General features: G+C 48.0%; 1 protein-coding gene across 1 annotated transcript in view; it reads left to right on the top strand.

Annotated features, from left to right (window-relative positions):
* Window positions 1-11640, top strand: part of SURF1 (SURF1 cytochrome c oxidase assembly factor) — a 143807-nt gene extending 132167 nt beyond the window's left edge. The window contains exons 8-9 of the mRNA XM_088443995.1: window positions 1828-1909; window positions 11417-11640. Of these exons, the coding sequence (XP_088300121.1) occupies window positions 1828-1909; window positions 11417-11480 (146 nt within the window). The 3' untranslated portion in view covers window positions 11481-11640. The remainder of the gene's footprint in view (window positions 1-1827; window positions 1910-11416) is intronic.
* Window positions 11641-17821: the final 6181 nt, after the last annotated feature.

Raw genomic sequence — 17821 nt, 5'->3', positions numbered from 1 at the left:
ATATCCTGCATGCGAACGCTGTTTATTAGCTGCATGTGTGTACATCTGCCCCAAATCAGATAAACCTAACCAGCATCTTTTCCCAAACCCCTAATACTTACATAATGCACACTCACATAAAAGATTCCATAGCTTTAAAGTATAAGATCCAAGTTGTATACATTTATTACAAATGCTGTGAAATAAAGACTATTTTGGTATCTAAGGTTTAATACATGATAAGTAAGCCGTGTTTGGTATTGTACTGATCTGCATTTCTTCAACAGCTTTCCGGTACCATCGGTGAGAAGATCGCAACATGCATTCGCAACTTCTGGACCGTAGAGACTTAAAGCACCAGAATGTACATTGTAAAACCAACAGCCAAGATTTGCATGAGGCGGGGAAACGGAGGCAACAAGCTGTTAGAGGCTGGTTCTGTGCCCATTTGAATCAACCTGTTAATTGCTCTGTAACAAACGCACCACAATGGGGAACCAATGGGATCAGCAACAAACCTCTCTATTGTGCTGTCTGTTTCTGTAAGGGTATAAATGTGTGTGTTGTGACCCCAGTCTTCTTGCTGATTGACGGAGGTTTCTTGCTGATGCCGGTATGTGGTCCAGAGTGCGTGCGTATGCATAACTGTATCTTGGGTCTGTATAATTCTTTGCGCTAAATTGTACTTAGATCACAGCGTGTAACTGACTGTACTTTACTTGAATAATACTTTGTGCTTTGGAAACACATGTTCAAGGTCTAAAGTCTTTATTTTACTGTATGACTGCGTACGCAAATAACGTCACCCTTAGAGGTTTATAGGCAGGGTTTAGAAGGTATAGGTAGGTGCGTATAGAGGTTGAAATCCAGAATCCTTAATTTTAACTAGATTTAGCAGGTTTCATGTGTTTGCTTTCAGGGATGCCAGTGCTCCTATTGAGGGTACCAACCCATAAAGCCGACATCAGGACATCCCCAATGTCTCCGCTGTGCTCACCCTTTACGGGATGTAGTTATGAGACCCTTACCGACATCCAAATCCCTACAAGGGAGTTAAGATAGGCGCCAAAATACCGACGCCTATCTTAATCCCGACGCCGAAGGACACCAGACCGAACAAGGTAAGTCCGGTGCACTCTTAGCATTAACCACGGGGGGGGATGATTAGATTTTGGGGAGGGGGAGGTTAGCGTTAGGCACTAGGAGGGTTAGGGGGGGAGAAGGGTAGGAATAGGCTATTTATCTGCCCTGTCGGGATCTTCTCCCTTCGGGCTGACGGCCTCGGGATATATATTATTCCGCCGCTGGGACTTCATACCCATTCCCTTTGACTGTTTCCTTTATATTTTCTTGTTTGATATTCATTCCTTTCTATCCTGTCCTGTTGGGCTTGGGGTATCAAAGAGGAGATGCAGACAAGAAAAATGTATAGTATACGTTGATTTATATACAGAAATATATTGTACAGGTGTCCTTACCATTCACATATTATAGTTGTAATAATGCCGTCCCACCTGTGACATAAAGGGTTATTCACATCCGCTGACACTTGTCTGATGATGATGATGTCTCTTATATTTGCATGGAAGGTCTGGGTGACTTATTCTATAAGGAGTATGTAATACAACATTTATATGGAAAATAAAATACATGAACAGTTGTTGAAAAAGAAATCAAGAGCTTCAGTATTTTCATTGCTACTTAATTAGGTTATGATTTCTTTATATATTATCTTTTTAGCTGTATATTTTATTTTTTAACTCTTATAATAACAGAAGAACATAATATGTGAGAGAATGGACACGTACTAAATGTCATACAGCCATTAATGCTTGTATTCAATCCCAGCAAGTACTGTTCCCGGAGGACCCATCGGAGGACAGACCAGGACAACGCTGAAAAATGACCACATGGAGTACAGTATAACATGGCAAGTGCATATCTATTCTATACACAACATATGTGTGTGTGTGTATATCTCACTGACAAGCCAGAATATACCAGTGATCCAGCATCTCCCTGCAGTAAGCTCTGAAACAGGTGTCATGCATTTCCCATGTGTCAGTGAGTAATGAGTAGACCTCAAACTCTGTCCTCAGGACCCCAAACAGTTTACATTTCCCAGGTCACCCAGCAGGAGCACAGGTGTACTCATTACTCACTGACACATTTCCCAGGTCACCCAGCAGGTGCACAGGTGTACTCATTACTCACTGACACATTTCCCAGGTCACCCAGCAGGAGCACAGGTGTAATCATTACTCACTGACACATTTCCCAGGTCACCCAGCAGGAGCACAGGTGTAATCATTACTCACTGACACATTTCCCAGGTCACCCGGCAGGTGCACAGGTGTAGTCATTACTCACTGACACATTTCCCAGGTCACCCAGCTGGTGCACAGGTGTAGTCATTACTCACTGACACATTTCCCAGGTCACCCAGCAGGTGCACAGGTGTATTCATTACTCACTGACACATTTCCCAGGTCACCCAGCAGGTGCACAGGTGTATTCATTACTCACTGACACATTTCCCAGGTCACCCAGCAGGTGCACAGGTGTATTCATTACTCAGTAACACATTTCCCAGGTCACCCAGCAGGAGCACAGGTGTATTAATTACTCACTGACACATTTCCCAGGTAACCCTGGAGGTGCACAGGTGTAGTCATTACTCACTGACACATTTCCCAGGTCACCCAGCAGGTGCACAGGTGTATTCATTACTCACTGACACATTTCCCAGGTCACCCAGCAGGTGCACAGGTGTAGTCATTACTCACTGACGCAATTTAAAAGTTCGACAGGTGGAGCTAATTATTTCACATGTGATTCTGTTAGGAGACCTGGAAAACATGCACTGTTTTGGGTCCTGAGGACCGAGTTTGAGAACCTGTGGTTTAAGAGATGAGTTTGCTGTTGACAATAATGTTTGTGCTTACTCTAATGCTATGAATAAAAGTTAATATAAATGTATGTATAAACAGGCGCAAAATATATATGTATCTTAAAAAAGATTAAATGTAAAAATAAAAACTGATCAGCTTTTAAATAACACAAATAGCGATTTATTGCATCTCTTAATCGACAATTGTGGAATGTCTATAGCAACAAGAGAGCACATAAATAAAATTGCTACATAAAGCCACATAAAAAAAAATTTCTTGTGACTTAAGCCCTCTGAGGAAACAATCAGCTGCTGTGCGTGGAGAAACGCGTCAGTGCTGTGCGTGGAGAAACGCGTCAGTGCTGTGCGTGGAGAAACGCGTCAGTGCTGTGCGTGGAGAAACGCGTCAACCCAATACTGCTGGGTACTCTATAGTCTCCCTTGGTCAGCTGTGAGCCTTCCATCTGCAGAGCTTCAATTCTCTCCACGGATCAGAGCTACTTCTCCCCTCTGCCCACACTAGGAAGCACCGATTGAGCTGGAATCGGTATGGAATGCCGGCTGTCGGGATGCCCCCTGTCAAAATACCGAAGCGGCATCCCGATGGTTGGTATCCCGACAGGGGTCGGGTAAGTATACTTACCCTTCTCCCCATAAATCTAACCCTCCTCATTAGTGCCTAAACCTAAGTTTCCCCCTTCGTGCCTAAACCTAACCCTCCCCCCTTAGTGCCTGACCCTAACCCACCCCCCTATGGGTGCCTAACCCCCCCTTTCAAAAGCTGACGCTAACCCCGCTATGCTACCTAAAACTCACCCTCCCCCTCCGCAGCTAACACTAAGGGCGCCTCAGCTTACCTTAGTTCGGGCTATCGTCCTCCTGGATTCCGGCGTTGGGATTAAGATAGGCGTCGGTATTTCAACGCCTGTCTTAAGTCCCTTCTCGGGCTTACAGCGTCGGGATTGAGACTTTATATCACCCGGCAACAAATAACCGCAGGTAGTGCATGGGCATTTCATACAGCCCTTTTTGCCAGTTAAAAAATTACTGCTGGTTTCGGTTTTAAAGTGAGAAATGTGTGTTCTGACCAAGTAGTCTTTGAAGTTACGGCCACGTTTATAGCTCAGTAGCAATTTGACATCATGTAGCCCCAAGTCTGCATCGGATTGGACCATTAGCCACAATTTTCTACTAATGAAGTTGATGTTCTTACTAACTGCATTGTATTGTGACACCCAACGTAATACTTGTGTTTGGAATTTGCCAAAGGAATAATGAATGAATATATGAAAAATCGGTTATTTGTAATACAGGGTATTTTATCAACCGGACTGGTTCCCGGAGGTTATAATCGCCAGAGATTCAGGCCTCATTCAGAGGCCGTCGTTAGTTGCAAATGAATCAGGACGGCCGCTTGCATCCTGAACGACCGCCTCCTTGTCAAACGCTAAGCTGTGGGTTAACACCCACAGCTCTAACGACCGACATGGGTGATGGTCGCTATGGTCAAGACCATCGGGGCTAACGACCAGACCCTAAGGTTGGGTCTGGGCACTCGTAAGCCCCAGGGAGCTTCCTGCTCTGGTCGTGCAGGAAGCTCCCCACTGACATCATCAATGATGTCAGTGGGGCCGTCCCCAAACGGTAAGCGTTCTGGCGGGAACGCCTCCGTTTGGGCAGGCACGCCCCCTGCCCGCCTCCCAAACGGGGCGAGCTGTCACTCACCATCGACAGCTCGCCCTGTCTGCTGCGAGACCCCTAGCGACAAAGCGTCCGCCGCTAGCCGGGTCTCGCACATGCGCACGACGGAGCTGGCTCCATCGTGCGCATGCCCAGTGGGGTAACATCAAGTCGGTTGCGAGCGCTCAGTGTTTGCGACCGACTCTGAATGACCCCCTCAGTCTGCTCAGTGTCTATAGGTTTAGCCATAAAGTATACAGCAGCTGATAATTTATATGACCTATTGGTCTTGCTGACATATGCATAGGTTATATTATATAGTGGATTGGAATCGGCTCACCCACTCTGTCGCTGGCCCGCGGCATCTGTGAAATGCTCACTTTCGGAAGGAGTCCCTCGGTACCAGATAGATTGAACTACTGGGTATTGGAAAACTTCCATTCATTATTCCTTTGAACTAAACACAGCAATCTACATCTTTATGCTACATTCCACAAACTCCCAAAATCTTGTGTAGATAAATGCAAGATGCTGAATGTAATGTAATATTACACGCACATCGTTTCTACTTCAGGGTCCATAGGGGGTCCACAGGGTTGACCTTGGGGATATAGCTGGATCAGGATCCATGGGCACCACACAGTTAAGCTTTTAGCTCCCAGGATGCACTTGGGTCCTCCTCTATACCCCGCCCCCGAGCCACAGGCACCTCAGTGTAAGCTGGTGCCCGGCCGGACTCGGTCACCGCGCAGGGGGGCTGCAGGAGCAGCCCCCAGAAGCTTTTTATTTTCTAATAGATTTTATTTATTTTAGTTTCTCTTTTTACTACAGACGGCAGCGAAGGGCTGTCTGTACAGACGCCCACGCTGCCGCTCTGATCCCCGACTGGCGCCGCGACGCCAGTACTGATCTGGGGATCGCGGCGGGAGGACAGAGTCCGTACTAGCCGGACTCTGTCTACCTCCCAGGACTGCTGCCGGATTCGCCGGGGATTCAGGTAAGCCGCGCGTCGCTGGCTAGCAGCGGCGCGCGGAATACCTTAAATGCAGTCCTTTAGCCTCCGGTCCTGGGGACAGACCGGAGGCTGCTGGCAGTGGCGGCGGGCCCCCCCCATAACCCGTGGGACCACTAGACCACCAGGGATAACTGGCAAGCGGGAAGCCAGCATCCCTGGGGTTAATGGCCAGCCAGGGGAGGAAGCCTTCCCTGTTCAGCGGCTCCTCCCCTCAGCTCAGCGCGCTTTTCAGCCTGCATGTCTAGCGTCCCTGAGCTGCAGTTCACTCGGCCACTCCTCCTCTGAGGTCTCTGGCGGCCATTTTTTTCTACATGTGGCAGCGCAGATCCCTCAGGGAGCACGCGGACCGGTCCCCCTGTGTACCTCTCCCCTGTTAGGACGGCGTACACAGCACTATAGCCCTCCCAGACACTGAATCTGGGAGGTTGATTGTAGTGTAAAGGTGCAGTGAGTATATCTTCCTGCATGGTATGTGACTTTTGCTAGTGCTGCTGTCTGTATTTTTCTCTTATTACTGTCAGCTTATATCTATCTCTTTCCTTCTTCCTTAGCCCTACAGGTGTGGAGGAGGGGCTTTTCTACTAACCTCACATATATAAATCAAGTATTTGTGAGGTCTGTCACATACAGTTGTGTGCTACACAGTGCCATATTCAGGACTGTTGTTCAGCACACAGGGAAGTGCAGTTCTTTTTTCCTCTATTGCCATATATATTTTGTCTGTACATTATATTTGGTTATGTCTGAGGGTGAAGTTGAGCACTCCGGGACTCCAGTGTTGTTTTCCTGCAGGCGCTGCTCTGCGGGATCACATAGGGAAGAGGCATCTCTGGATGGCCTTTATGAGCGGTGTCAGTTGACTCCTGGTCAATCCAGACCCCCTATGACACAGGAGCCACCATGGGCTATGTTTTCACAGGTGCTGGTGTCTCTGGCGGACCGCCTTGCGGCTCCGTCTGCTGTCCCTACGAGGACTCTGTCCCAGCCTACCATTTCCCATTACCAGTGTACCCCGCAATTATTGCAGAGTTCCTCTGGGTCACAGACTGTGGACCCTTATTCAGGATTGCCTATCTATTTTCAGGCCACTCCTGCTACACAACAGTCTGTGATGCCTTTCCAGGCCAATGTGGCAGCTCCTCCACCATGGGTGGACGTGCTCTCCAGTTCAGTCCAGAGTCTGGCAGCTGCATCTTCGACTTTTCAGTCGATGCTGCACAATGACAGGTCTGCAGGGGCGTCTAAGCGTGCACATAAGTTGCATGCGGCGCAGATTTCGGACACTGAGGGGTCCTCAGATGAGGGTGATGTCCAGGACGACTCCGATTCGTACACCTCGGCTCAGGAGTTGGAATCTCGGTCGTCTATTAATGTACGAGCTCTGGTTAGGGCGGTGCGTGCCATTCTCCTAATAGAGGATGAGGCACCTGATCCTAAGTAGAAATTCCCTAGTTTAAAAAAAAAAAAAAAAACTAAGGTGACTTCGGCGGTATTCCCCCTATCTGATCAATTAACGGATCATATGGCGGTGGCTTGGCAGACACCCAGTAAGAGATTTGTGCCTCAAAAGAGGTTGGCTTCCAATTATCCATTCCCGGAGGCGCATTGTAGGAAGTGGGTAGCTCCACCGGCGGTGGATTCCCATGTCACACGCCTTATTAAGAGTGCTACGCTGCCAATACCGTCAGTTTCCTCGTTAAAGGATCCCACGGACAGAAAGGTTGAGGCTTGCCTTAAGTCTATTTATTCCCTCTCGGGAGCAATTGCTCGCCCGTCCAGGGCCATTTCCTGGTGGCTAAGGCCATTAGGGTTGGACCAATGCCTTAGGGGACACTTTTCCTGAGGATACTCAGGAAGTCCAGAGGGCATTACTAGGACAGATGAGTGATGCGGCTTCTTATATTGGAGAAGCTTCCTTGGACGCTAGTCTGCTAACCTCTAGGGTGTCGGCTGCGGCTGTGCATGCCCGCCGCTCCTTATGGCTGAGGTCTGGGAGAGCAGACGCTGATTCAAACAAGGGCCTGGAGGCCTTACCTTTTAATGGGGAATTACTTTTTGGTCGAGACTTGGATAGGATCGTGGATAGACTGGCTAGGTCCAAGAAACAAGCTTAGAGTGCCAGGCGTCCCTCTTCCAAACAGGAAGATAAGCCTTCCGCCTGATGGGATGGGCCTCCCTCTGGGGGATCCCAGAGGGGAGGCCGACTTCATTTCGCCCAGAGCTGGTTCAATACCACCACCGATGCCTGGGTGCGAGAAGTGGTCTCCCAGGGGTATGCCCTGTCTTTTCGGCGCAGACCGCCTCACTAGTTTTTCTGCACGAGTCCTTCTCAGGACATAGCCAAGGCTATGCTGATCAGGGAAGCTATAGACTCCTTGCTGACTGCAGGGGTCATTGTACCTGTTCCACAATCTCAGCATGGGATGGGGTACTATTCTGCTGTTTCTGGTACAGAAACCCAATGGCTCCCATCGACCCATTCTAAATTTAAAGTCTTTGAACAGGTTTCTCAGGATTCCCAGGTTCAGAATGGAAACCTTGTGTTCCATAATTCTGGCTATGGAACCAGGGGATTACATGGTCTCCCTGGATATCCAGGACGCTTACCTCCATGTGCCGATAGCAACGTCACATCAGAGGTGTCTGCGGTTCGCTCTGTTGCACCGTCACTACCAGTTCCGGGCTCTCCACAGCGCTGAGGGTGTTCACCAAGGTGATGGCAGTTATGGCTGCCCACCTTCGGAACCAGGGGGTACGGTTGTTAGCGTATCTGAACGACCTCCTATTGCTGGCAAGCTCTCCGGAGGTTCTGCTGCAACATCTCCAACTGACGGTGGCTTGTCTGCAGATGCACGGGTGGTTAATAAATTGGAGGAAGTCATCCCTGATCCCATCTCAGCAGATGGTCCATCTGGGGGACCTCCTAGACTCTCATCAGCAGCGGATCTTTCTAACTCCAGAAAAGGTATCTTCCCTACAGTTGCGGATACGCAGTTGCCTGGATTGTGCCAGTCTTTCGGTACACTCGGCAATGAGAGTGCTGGGTTCCAGGGTGTCGGCATTCGACATGGTGGAATTTGCCCAGTTTCACTCCAGGCCTCTGCAGAGGCTGATTCTAGCAAACTGGAATGGGTTGCCTCACCGGATTCGGTCACAGACCCTGGTGCTATCTCCGGATGTACGACAGTCCCTGAATTGGTGGCTTTAAACAGCTCACCTTCTCGAGGTTCGCCCCTTTTGGATCCCGGACTGGGTTCGGCTCACGACAGATGCCAGTCTTCGGGGTTGGGGGGCGGTGACAGGCTCCTTGTCACTTCAGGGTCGTTGGACAGCGGAGGAACCGGCTCTCCCCATTAATGTTCTGGAACTAAGAGCCGTGTACAGGGCTCTGCAGTCGGCCGGCACCACTCTTCACGGAAGGGCGGTGCAAGTGCAGTCAGACAACGCCACCACGGTGGCGTACATCAATCACCAGGGAGGAACTCGCAGCCGGGCTGCGATGGCAGAAGTGTCTCACATCCTAACCTGGGCGGAGTGCCACTTTCCAGCGATCTCTGCAGTCTTCATTCCCGGAATCCTCAATTGGGAGGCAGACTTCCTCAGCCGTTACGACGTGCATCCAGGGGAATGGTCGCTTCATCCAGAGGTATTCCAACTACTCATGGACAAGTAGGGACTGCCGGAGATGAACTTGATGGCCTCTCGTCACAGTCACAAGTTGCCCGTGTACAGGTCAAGGACAAGGGACGACGGCGCCAGTCTGGTGGACGCTCTGTAGGTCAGATGGACGTTTCAGCTGGCATATCTGTTTCCTCCGATATCCCTTCTGCCTTGGGTCCTGCGCAAGTTCTATCAGGACGGAGGCACTCTGGTACTGGTGGCCCCAGCGTGGCCAAGACGTCCGTGGTACTCCAACCTACAGAGTCTGTCCATCGACGTTCCGTACCTTCCTCCTCAGCGGCAGGACTTGTTGTCTCAGGGGCCCTACCTTTACCCGGATCTGGGTCGTCTGTCTTTGACGGCGTGGCTCTTGAGACGGCCGTCTTAAGGTCCCGGGGCTTTTCTAGTTCCGTTATTTCCACCATGCTGAGGGCACGCAAGCCTGCTTCTGCAAGGATTTACCATAGAGTGTGGCACACGTACTTTCAGTGGTGTGAGTCCAGAAACTTATGATCCTCAGGTATTCAGAGTTTCAAGGATTCTGGCTTTTCTTCAGTCGGGTTTGGACTTAGGTTTACGCCTTTCCTCTCTGAAGGTGCACGTGTCTGCTTTATCGGTTTGATACCAACGTAGAATTGCTATGTTACCGGACGTACAGACTTTTTTTCCGGGGTGTTCTCAGGATTCTCCTGGCTATTGCTTCAGCAAGGAGGGTTTCCGAGTTGGGGGCACTTTCATGTAGTCCCCCCTTCTTAATTATTTTCTCCAGGACAGAGCAGTGCTTCGCACTCGTCCTGAGTGTTTACCTAAGGTTGTCTCTAAGTTCCATATCAATCAGGAACTGGTGGTCCCAGCCTTTCAGTCCCCTGATCTTACAGCAGGGGAGACTTCGTTGGACATTGTCCGTGCTCTCAGAGTTTATGTTGATCGGACTGCTTCTGTTCGAAAGTCCGACTCCTTGTTTGTCCTCTTTGGTTTTCATAAGAGGGGTTGGCCTGCCAACAACCAGACTTTGGCCCGTTGGTTTTGTTCTGTTATTAGGGAGGCTTAGATACGAGAGCATTTACCTGTTCCAGCCTCTGTTAAGGCTCATTCCACTCGTTCTGTGGGCCCTTCTTGGGCTGCTAAACGTGGTGCCTCAGCTGTTCAGCTGTGTAAGGCAGCCACTTGGTCTTCGGTTCAAACGTTTCTAAGATTTTATGCGTTTGACACCTTTGCCTCTCAGGATGCATCCTTCGGGCGCAGGATTCTCCTTTCTGCACAGGAGCGTCCCCGCCCTTAGTTGAACTGCTTTGGGACATCCCCAAGGTCAACCCTGTGGACCCCCTATGGACCCTGAAGTAGAAAACAAGAGATATGGTAAGAACTTACCTTTGTTATCTCTGTTTCTACGAAGTCCATAGGGTCCTGTAGTGTATTGTTCTGTAAGTTGCTTGTCTACAACTTGTTTATGTGCTGTGTAAGGCGCTGCGGAGCATTTGTGGTGCCATATAAATAAACGATTATAAATAATAATATACTGTATATACTATGTCTCTTTAGAAATAATCAATTCTGTTTTTATTTACTTCTGCGGAAATGTCAGTGTTTGAAAGCGCAGCCAATTTTTGTATTTATTTAATTTGCATATTCTTCGTGATTGGCTGCAGCGTTCGTACACTCTGCGGTCACATAGGGAGCGCTAACATGTTTAGCAGGATATTTTGAACCTTCTCCGTGTTGCCCTCATTACCAGGAATGATGTGTTTCCAAGCTTCAGACACCAGCTCCTAGTATACATTTCATGTGACTGTCAGATTCTTTATTACACAAAATATGTTTCTTTGGATGACTGGGGGTAGATTACATTGGGGCTATTTACATTTTAGAACTACCACTTTTGTTAACTCCACTTAGAGTTTGATCTGTCAGGACGTTGGGATCCTGTGGGTGATTATTAACTCTAGGGGTATATTTACTAAAAGTCAATTTTAATTGATTTGAATCGGGTCTAAATCGATGTTGTTGTGTTTCTGGGGCTAAATCACACATTTAGTAACACTTAAAAAACAAATCAAACCTTGTCTATTAGTAAATGTGTGATTTAGCCTCAGAATGACGATATCCATTTAGATCGATTTTTAATCCACCTTTAGTAAATATACCCCTGATGTTCTGTTAGGGCAGTAATGTATTATATTCCCTCATTACAGGTATGCACTGTGCGCATGCACTTCATTAATGTGGTTCCAGAAATTCATCAGGAAAATCCCTTAGCGCTCAACCCTGCTGGTAATAAATGTGAGTGGCAATCACGTCTGACTTTACACCATGGGATAGATGTACAAACAGAGTCACAGACTGAACATAATGTGCATTGCGGAGAGTACTACCAATTGTTACCTTTCTGTAATAAATGCTGATGTCTCATAAACTATATCTTCTGTCTTTATGTAATCTTTATAACCCTTTACATGTTCAAACTGCAAATAAACTTTTCCAATAAATAAAGTATATATTTTACTTTCTAAGAATTCTAACAATGTATACGTAGCTGGATAAAGAAATAAAAGGGGGAAGTTATACCAAAATAGAAAATGTTCTTCACGCATCTGAGATGCTGCCACCAAGGGGTTGAGCTGAGGGTACAGGAACCACCTTTTAGTGTATTAAGACTCCTCAGGTTTGATATGAGTGCTATGCATATTATAGCAGGTGCTGTCCATGACAATAGTTAAGAACTTTGTTTTTTATTTATCTAGAAAACCCACCAGAGGAATAACCGATTAATGAGGTAGAGTAACTACACCTACTTCATTTACAGAAGCTTTTAGGTCCGCATTGGTGCAACTTTCAGTACTTCTGTGGAGCTTTTTAAAACAACTAATGGTGCCTCTAAAAGGCACAAAGGGGAGATTCCCATCAGGACCAAAAATTGGTCCAACAGGAACCACTCGTAAGTGAAAGTGGCCTAAACATCTACCCCCTGGTAGAGCAGAAACCCAACAGTGTGCCAGGTATGTAACGCTAACCACCACCCCAAGTCTATCTCCTGACCAGCTTGTCCGGCAGGAGGAGCACCGTGCTTTGGTTGTAGAGAAGCCCTAAGTCCAGCTCGCAGGTAGTGCTGATTGCTTGGTTAGGAACCCCAGCACACTGCAAAACCTGGACTTGACCTGACAACCAGCCTACACCCAGGTAATCAAGTGGTGAGTATTGCATCTGTCTTGTGGCACCATGGCTTCCCTGCCACAATATTTATTTATTATTTATTAACAGTTTCTTATATAGCGCAGCATATTCCGTTGCGCTTTACAATTGTCAACATTGATAGAACAAACCTGGGTAATAACAGACAGATATATAGGTAGGAAGGCCCTGCTCGCAAGCTTACAATCTATAGGTGTGTGTGTATATATGTACATGTGAATATATTATTCAGTGTTCGGAAATACGCGCTATAGCGCGTATTTTACACGAAAATTAGCCCTCAGGACTCACTTTCATAATGGGTGGGTCCCTGGGGACGCGCTCCGCTGGGATTGGCTGCTTGTTAAATTATTGATATCTCCCTGGCCCAGTGTCAGGGAGGACTATTAAAATGGAGGAGGAGCCAGCCCTTTGGCGCGCTTCCTAAATGCAGCAGCTGCAGGACCCGGCCAGCACTTAGCGCTACACAGGGAAAAGCGGCCCCACATCCTGAACAGACGGTCCCGCACGGAATCCCTCGCGTCTGGTGCTGTAATGTCTGATCTCATCCCCCGCTATTCAGTTTCAGCCGATAGGCGAGCAGGCGGGGGTGGGGTACCTGGAGAAGTTCGTCAGCGTCCTCTCCCTGGTCCCGAACAGCTGCTTCCTGAACAGCGCTGTGCAGATGAGCTGCCTCTCTATCTACTGTGTGTGCTCACCACCCCCGGCCTCCTGACTGTATGTCACACGCCTTGTGTCTGATCCCTCCCTTCTCTCATGTGTGTGCTGTGTATTGTGTGTGATCCCTCCCTTCTGCCATGTGTGTAGTGTGTGTGTGTGCTGCCTGCTGCCATGTGTGTGCTGTGTGCTCCCTGCTGCCATGTGTGTAGTGTGTGTGCTCCCTGCTGCCATGTGTGTGTGCTCCCTGCTTCCATGTGTGTGCTGTGTGTATTGTGTGTGATCCCTCCCTTCTGCCATGTGTGTAGTGTGTGTGCTCACTGCTGCCATGTGTGTGCTGAGTGTAGTGTGTGCTCCCTGCTGCCATGTGTGTGCTCCCTGCTGCCATGGGTGTGCTCCCTGCTGCCATGTGTGTAGTGTGTGTGCTCCCTGCTGCCATGTGTGTAGTGTGTCTGCTACCTGCTGCCATGTGTGTGCTGTGTGTATTGTGTGTGATCCCTCCCTTCTGTCATGTGTGTAGTGTGTGTGCTCCCTGCTGCCATGTGTGTGTAGTGTGTGTGTGCTCCCTGCTGCCATGTGTGTGCTGTGTGTAGCGTGTGTGCTCCTTGCTGCCATGTGTGTGTGATCCCTTCTGTCATGTGTGTGCTGTGTGTAGTGTGTGTGCTCCTTGCTGCCATGTGTGTGCTGTGTAGTGTGTGTGCACTGTGCTGCCATGTATGTGCTGTGTGTGCTCCCTGCTGCCATGTGTGTGCTCCCTGCTGCCATGTGTGTAGTGTGTATGCTCCCTGCTGCCATGTGTGTAGTGTGTGTGCTGTACTGTATGTAGTGTGTGTGCTCTTTGCTGCCATGTGTATAGTGTGTGCTCCCTGCTGCCATGTATGTGCTGTATGTAGTGTGTGTGCTCCCTGCTGCCATGTGTGTAGTGTGTGTGCTCCCTGCTGCCATGTGTGTAGTGTGTGTGATGTACTGTATGTAGTGTGTGTGCTCCTTGCTGCCATGTGTGTAGTGTGTGTACTCCCTGCTGCCATGTGTGTGCTGTGTGTAGTGTGTGTGCTCCCTGCTGCCATGTGTGTAGTGTGTGTGCTACCTGCTGCCATGTGTGTAGTGTGTGTGCTCCCTGCTGCCATGTGTGTAGTGTGTGCTCCTTGCTGCCATGTGTGTAGTATGTGTACTCCCTGCTGCCATGTGTAGTGTGTGTGCTCCCTGCTGCCATGTGTGTGCTGTGTGTATTGTGTGTGATCCCTCCCTTCTGTCATGTGTGCACTGTACAAACGCGGGGAAGAGACTACACTACACTAATAGAGATGTGGAAGTATTTGGAGTAAGGGATTCTCCTACCCCTCAGTACTTATAGTAATGTAACATGCCCAGCGTATCACCAACCCTCTGCTATCTTAAGTGGGTTAATAACCACAGTTCAGATGGAATTTTAATCAATCAGAAATTATCTTTATTATAAAGAGTACTGTCATACAAAGCGCATGGGATGGACCTACCTCTTAGTGCAGCCTAATACTTCACGTGACAAAACGACCATATAAAGGTTCAAAAAGACATTCCTTCCTACCCCCAGCACTTGCCTGCTACTAACCCCCTCCTTACCCCCCCCAGCACTGCCCCAGCTAACTACTCTTATCCCCACCATATCCCCTGCATTGCGTGCCCCTAACCCCCTCCTTGCCCCTGAGTTCTGCCCCAGGTGCTCTCTACCCTTATCCCTGCCATACCCCCAGCTTTACCTGCCTCTAGCCCCCTTCTTGCCTCCCAGTACTGTCCTAGCTAGACACCCATATCCCCATACCCAGCACTGCCTGCATTAACCCCTACCTTGCCCCGCAGTACTGCTCCAGCTGCTCTCTACTCTTATCCCTTCCGTACCCCCAGCACTGCCTGTCCCTAACCCCCTCCTTGCCCCCCAGTACTGCCCTAGCTAGACATCCTTATCCCCATAATACCCAGCACTGCCTGCATTAACCCTCCCTTGCCCCGCAGCACTGCTCTCTACTCTTATCCCCTCCCTACCCCCAGCACTGCCTGCCCCTAACCCCCTCCTTGCCCCCCAGTACTGCCCTAGCTAGCCACCCATACCCAGCACTGCCTGCATTAACCCTCCTGCTGCTCTCCCTCCCTATCCCTAACCCCCCTCTTTGCCCCCCCAGTACTGTCCCAAATGCTACCTACATGTACCGGAATGGGTATGAAGTCCCTATGCCTCCCCCCCTAACCCACCCTTAGTGGTGCCTAACCTCTCCTCCTAGTGCCTAACCCTACCCCCCCCCTCACCGCACCCTAAACCTAACCCTCCCGGGGGGGTGCCTAACCCTAATCTCCCTCCCCCGCAAAACCTAACCCCACTAGACTCCCTAAACCTAACCCTACCCCCCATGGTTATGGTCTTATGTTATATGAGGAGCTTGAAAGCATAATATGTAATGGGACCCAGAAACAGTGGAGTAGGACCCCATTTTTTTAAAGTGAGGGGCCCTGGGACCCACAATTTTTTTAGCTGAGCATGATCACTGATTATTGTTAAGGGATTCTTATATTCCCTTTATTTCCTTATACTGTTCTTTGCTTTATAAATCTTACTCCCTTCTATATAAGTCCTATTACCACATGAAGTAACATAAAACATCCAGAGTTCTCTGTAATATATTAGATGTTGTTCAGGCAGCAGTCTCCACCACATGTCTTCACAGTCTTTGTTCATTCACATACTAGATCTTGGCCTGTAACGACCCAGGAAGCTCGGGAGGCGATCTCTATTCTTCTGATGAAGTGTGTGTGTGTGTATGTGTGTATATATATATATATATATATATATATATATATACAGTGTGTGTGACAGCTGGGTGAGCAGAGAGAGGAGGGGTTGGGAGAGGGAACTTTTGGGAAGACAGAGCTGGGAATAGAATTCTCCTATAACAAGCCTTAACAGAAACTGAGATATGTATATTATGTCACCATTATAGTGTGTGTATGTACATCTGATCAAAGAAGGTGAATTATGACAATGTACTTTTTACAGTTCAGAGTAAGAAGTAACGAAAGGGTCGAGAAGCAGCGTTTCCTACAACATAGGTAGATGGGGGGAAAAAAAAATTGTTTTTTTGTATTTATGCAAGGACAAAAAAAATCTTCCTATGTAAGCAGCGGGCCCTTTCCTAATGTCCATCAACATTTGAAAGTCTATAGCTGTTTCTTTGATGTCATCATCTTCATCAAATGAGGTGGGGGGCACTTCTGGGGTGTAGAACATCTGTTTTGGATCATCTGTGCCCCAGTCCTTTCTGCTCTGTGTTCCCTCCGATCATCCTGCAGTCTTCAGATATCCTATTGTTGACTTCATTTCCCTATATGGATGAAAAACAGATTCTCTGAGCATTAGCTGTCCCTCCCAACCTCCATGATAAAAATCTCCACATTATCCTTAATCTAGGAAGTCCTAAATTTTCATCGTTCAAATACCCATATAACCCCCCCTTTTTCTCCTGTCAATAATCTGTGTATTCTGTGAGTCATAAGAACAGAGTCTTTTGCCTGTTCCTCTTCAAATGACACCGGTCCTTCTTCAAGGACTTTTCTACGTACTGCCACCTGGACTGAGGGCAAAGTTACAGCATCTGGATCCTGAAAGATCCCAGATACTGCTGCCATTTTTGCTGCTTCATCTGCTGCATTGTTACCCAAGATTAGGGGATCGCTCCCTTTTTGGTGTGCAGGCACTAACCTCATTCCCAAAGTTCCTTTAAAACATGCGAAAGAGGTTTATTCTGGCTGCCCACGAATCCACGTTTTTGCCAAGTCTCAAGATGTAATGTGAGAGACCGCTATGAAATCCTATTTATATCTCTCTACGGCTGTTGGCGCCAAGTGGACGCACCTGGCGTATGGTGATACGCAAATGAGGATGAACAGTGTATGCAACGTGTGATACATACGCAATACCTTCCTTTACTGTAACTCTAACAATATGCACAACAGTCTCTATCTTATTTCACAAATACAATGTGAATTACAGTGTACAATATATCACGATATATTAACCTTATGTGAAAGCAAGTGAAAAACACACACACACCAATTTCTGTGGTCCAAAGCACAAAAGTAAATATAGTATTGAAAGAATATATAACATTAATATTACAAGCAATTCAGTGGTACAATACAGTTCAAGAAAGAGTCAGAGTTACAATACCAGTATAACTTACATTCGCATGTGCCCCCCCTGGAATCCAGAGCTCAGTCGTCACCAGATGACTGGTAGAAATACAACTACTGGTTCTTGGATCAGGGGAGCGCATTCTTATACTGTTAAAATATGGGTGAGCCTAATGACAAGTTGTGTCTCCTTACATTGGTCCAGGGGCGAGATGTTTCCAGTTCACTAGGGGTCATTGGCTGATTCAAGCAGTGGGTGGTGCCTAGGCTCAGGGTGTTGTTACCGGAATTCACCACTGGATTCCCTCCAATAATTAGTTCAAATCAACCTACTGTTTTAAGCTATATTTAAACATAAATCCGGCATTGCTAATATCTGTTTGCCACAATGTGTGATAATCTATTTGCAAACACTGGATTATTGCTGGCATAATTCTGCACATTTTGACCCCAGACATGATATTAATATTAGAGATGAGCGGTTCGGATTCTGTGGAATCCGAACCGCTCCGAACATTGGGGATCCGAGTCCACCCGAACCCTGTTCGGGTGTTCACCGCCTGACTCGGATCCCCGTTCAGGGCCGAACG

This window comes from Taudactylus pleione, unplaced genomic scaffold (genome assembly GCF_031769625.1).
Source record: "Taudactylus pleione unplaced genomic scaffold, aTauple2 ptg000343l, whole genome shotgun sequence".
Lineage (NCBI taxonomy): Eukaryota > Metazoa > Chordata > Amphibia > Anura > Myobatrachidae > Taudactylus > Taudactylus pleione.
Note: the sequence above shows the minus strand (reverse complement) of the source record. Positions and strands in the feature narration are given on the sequence as shown.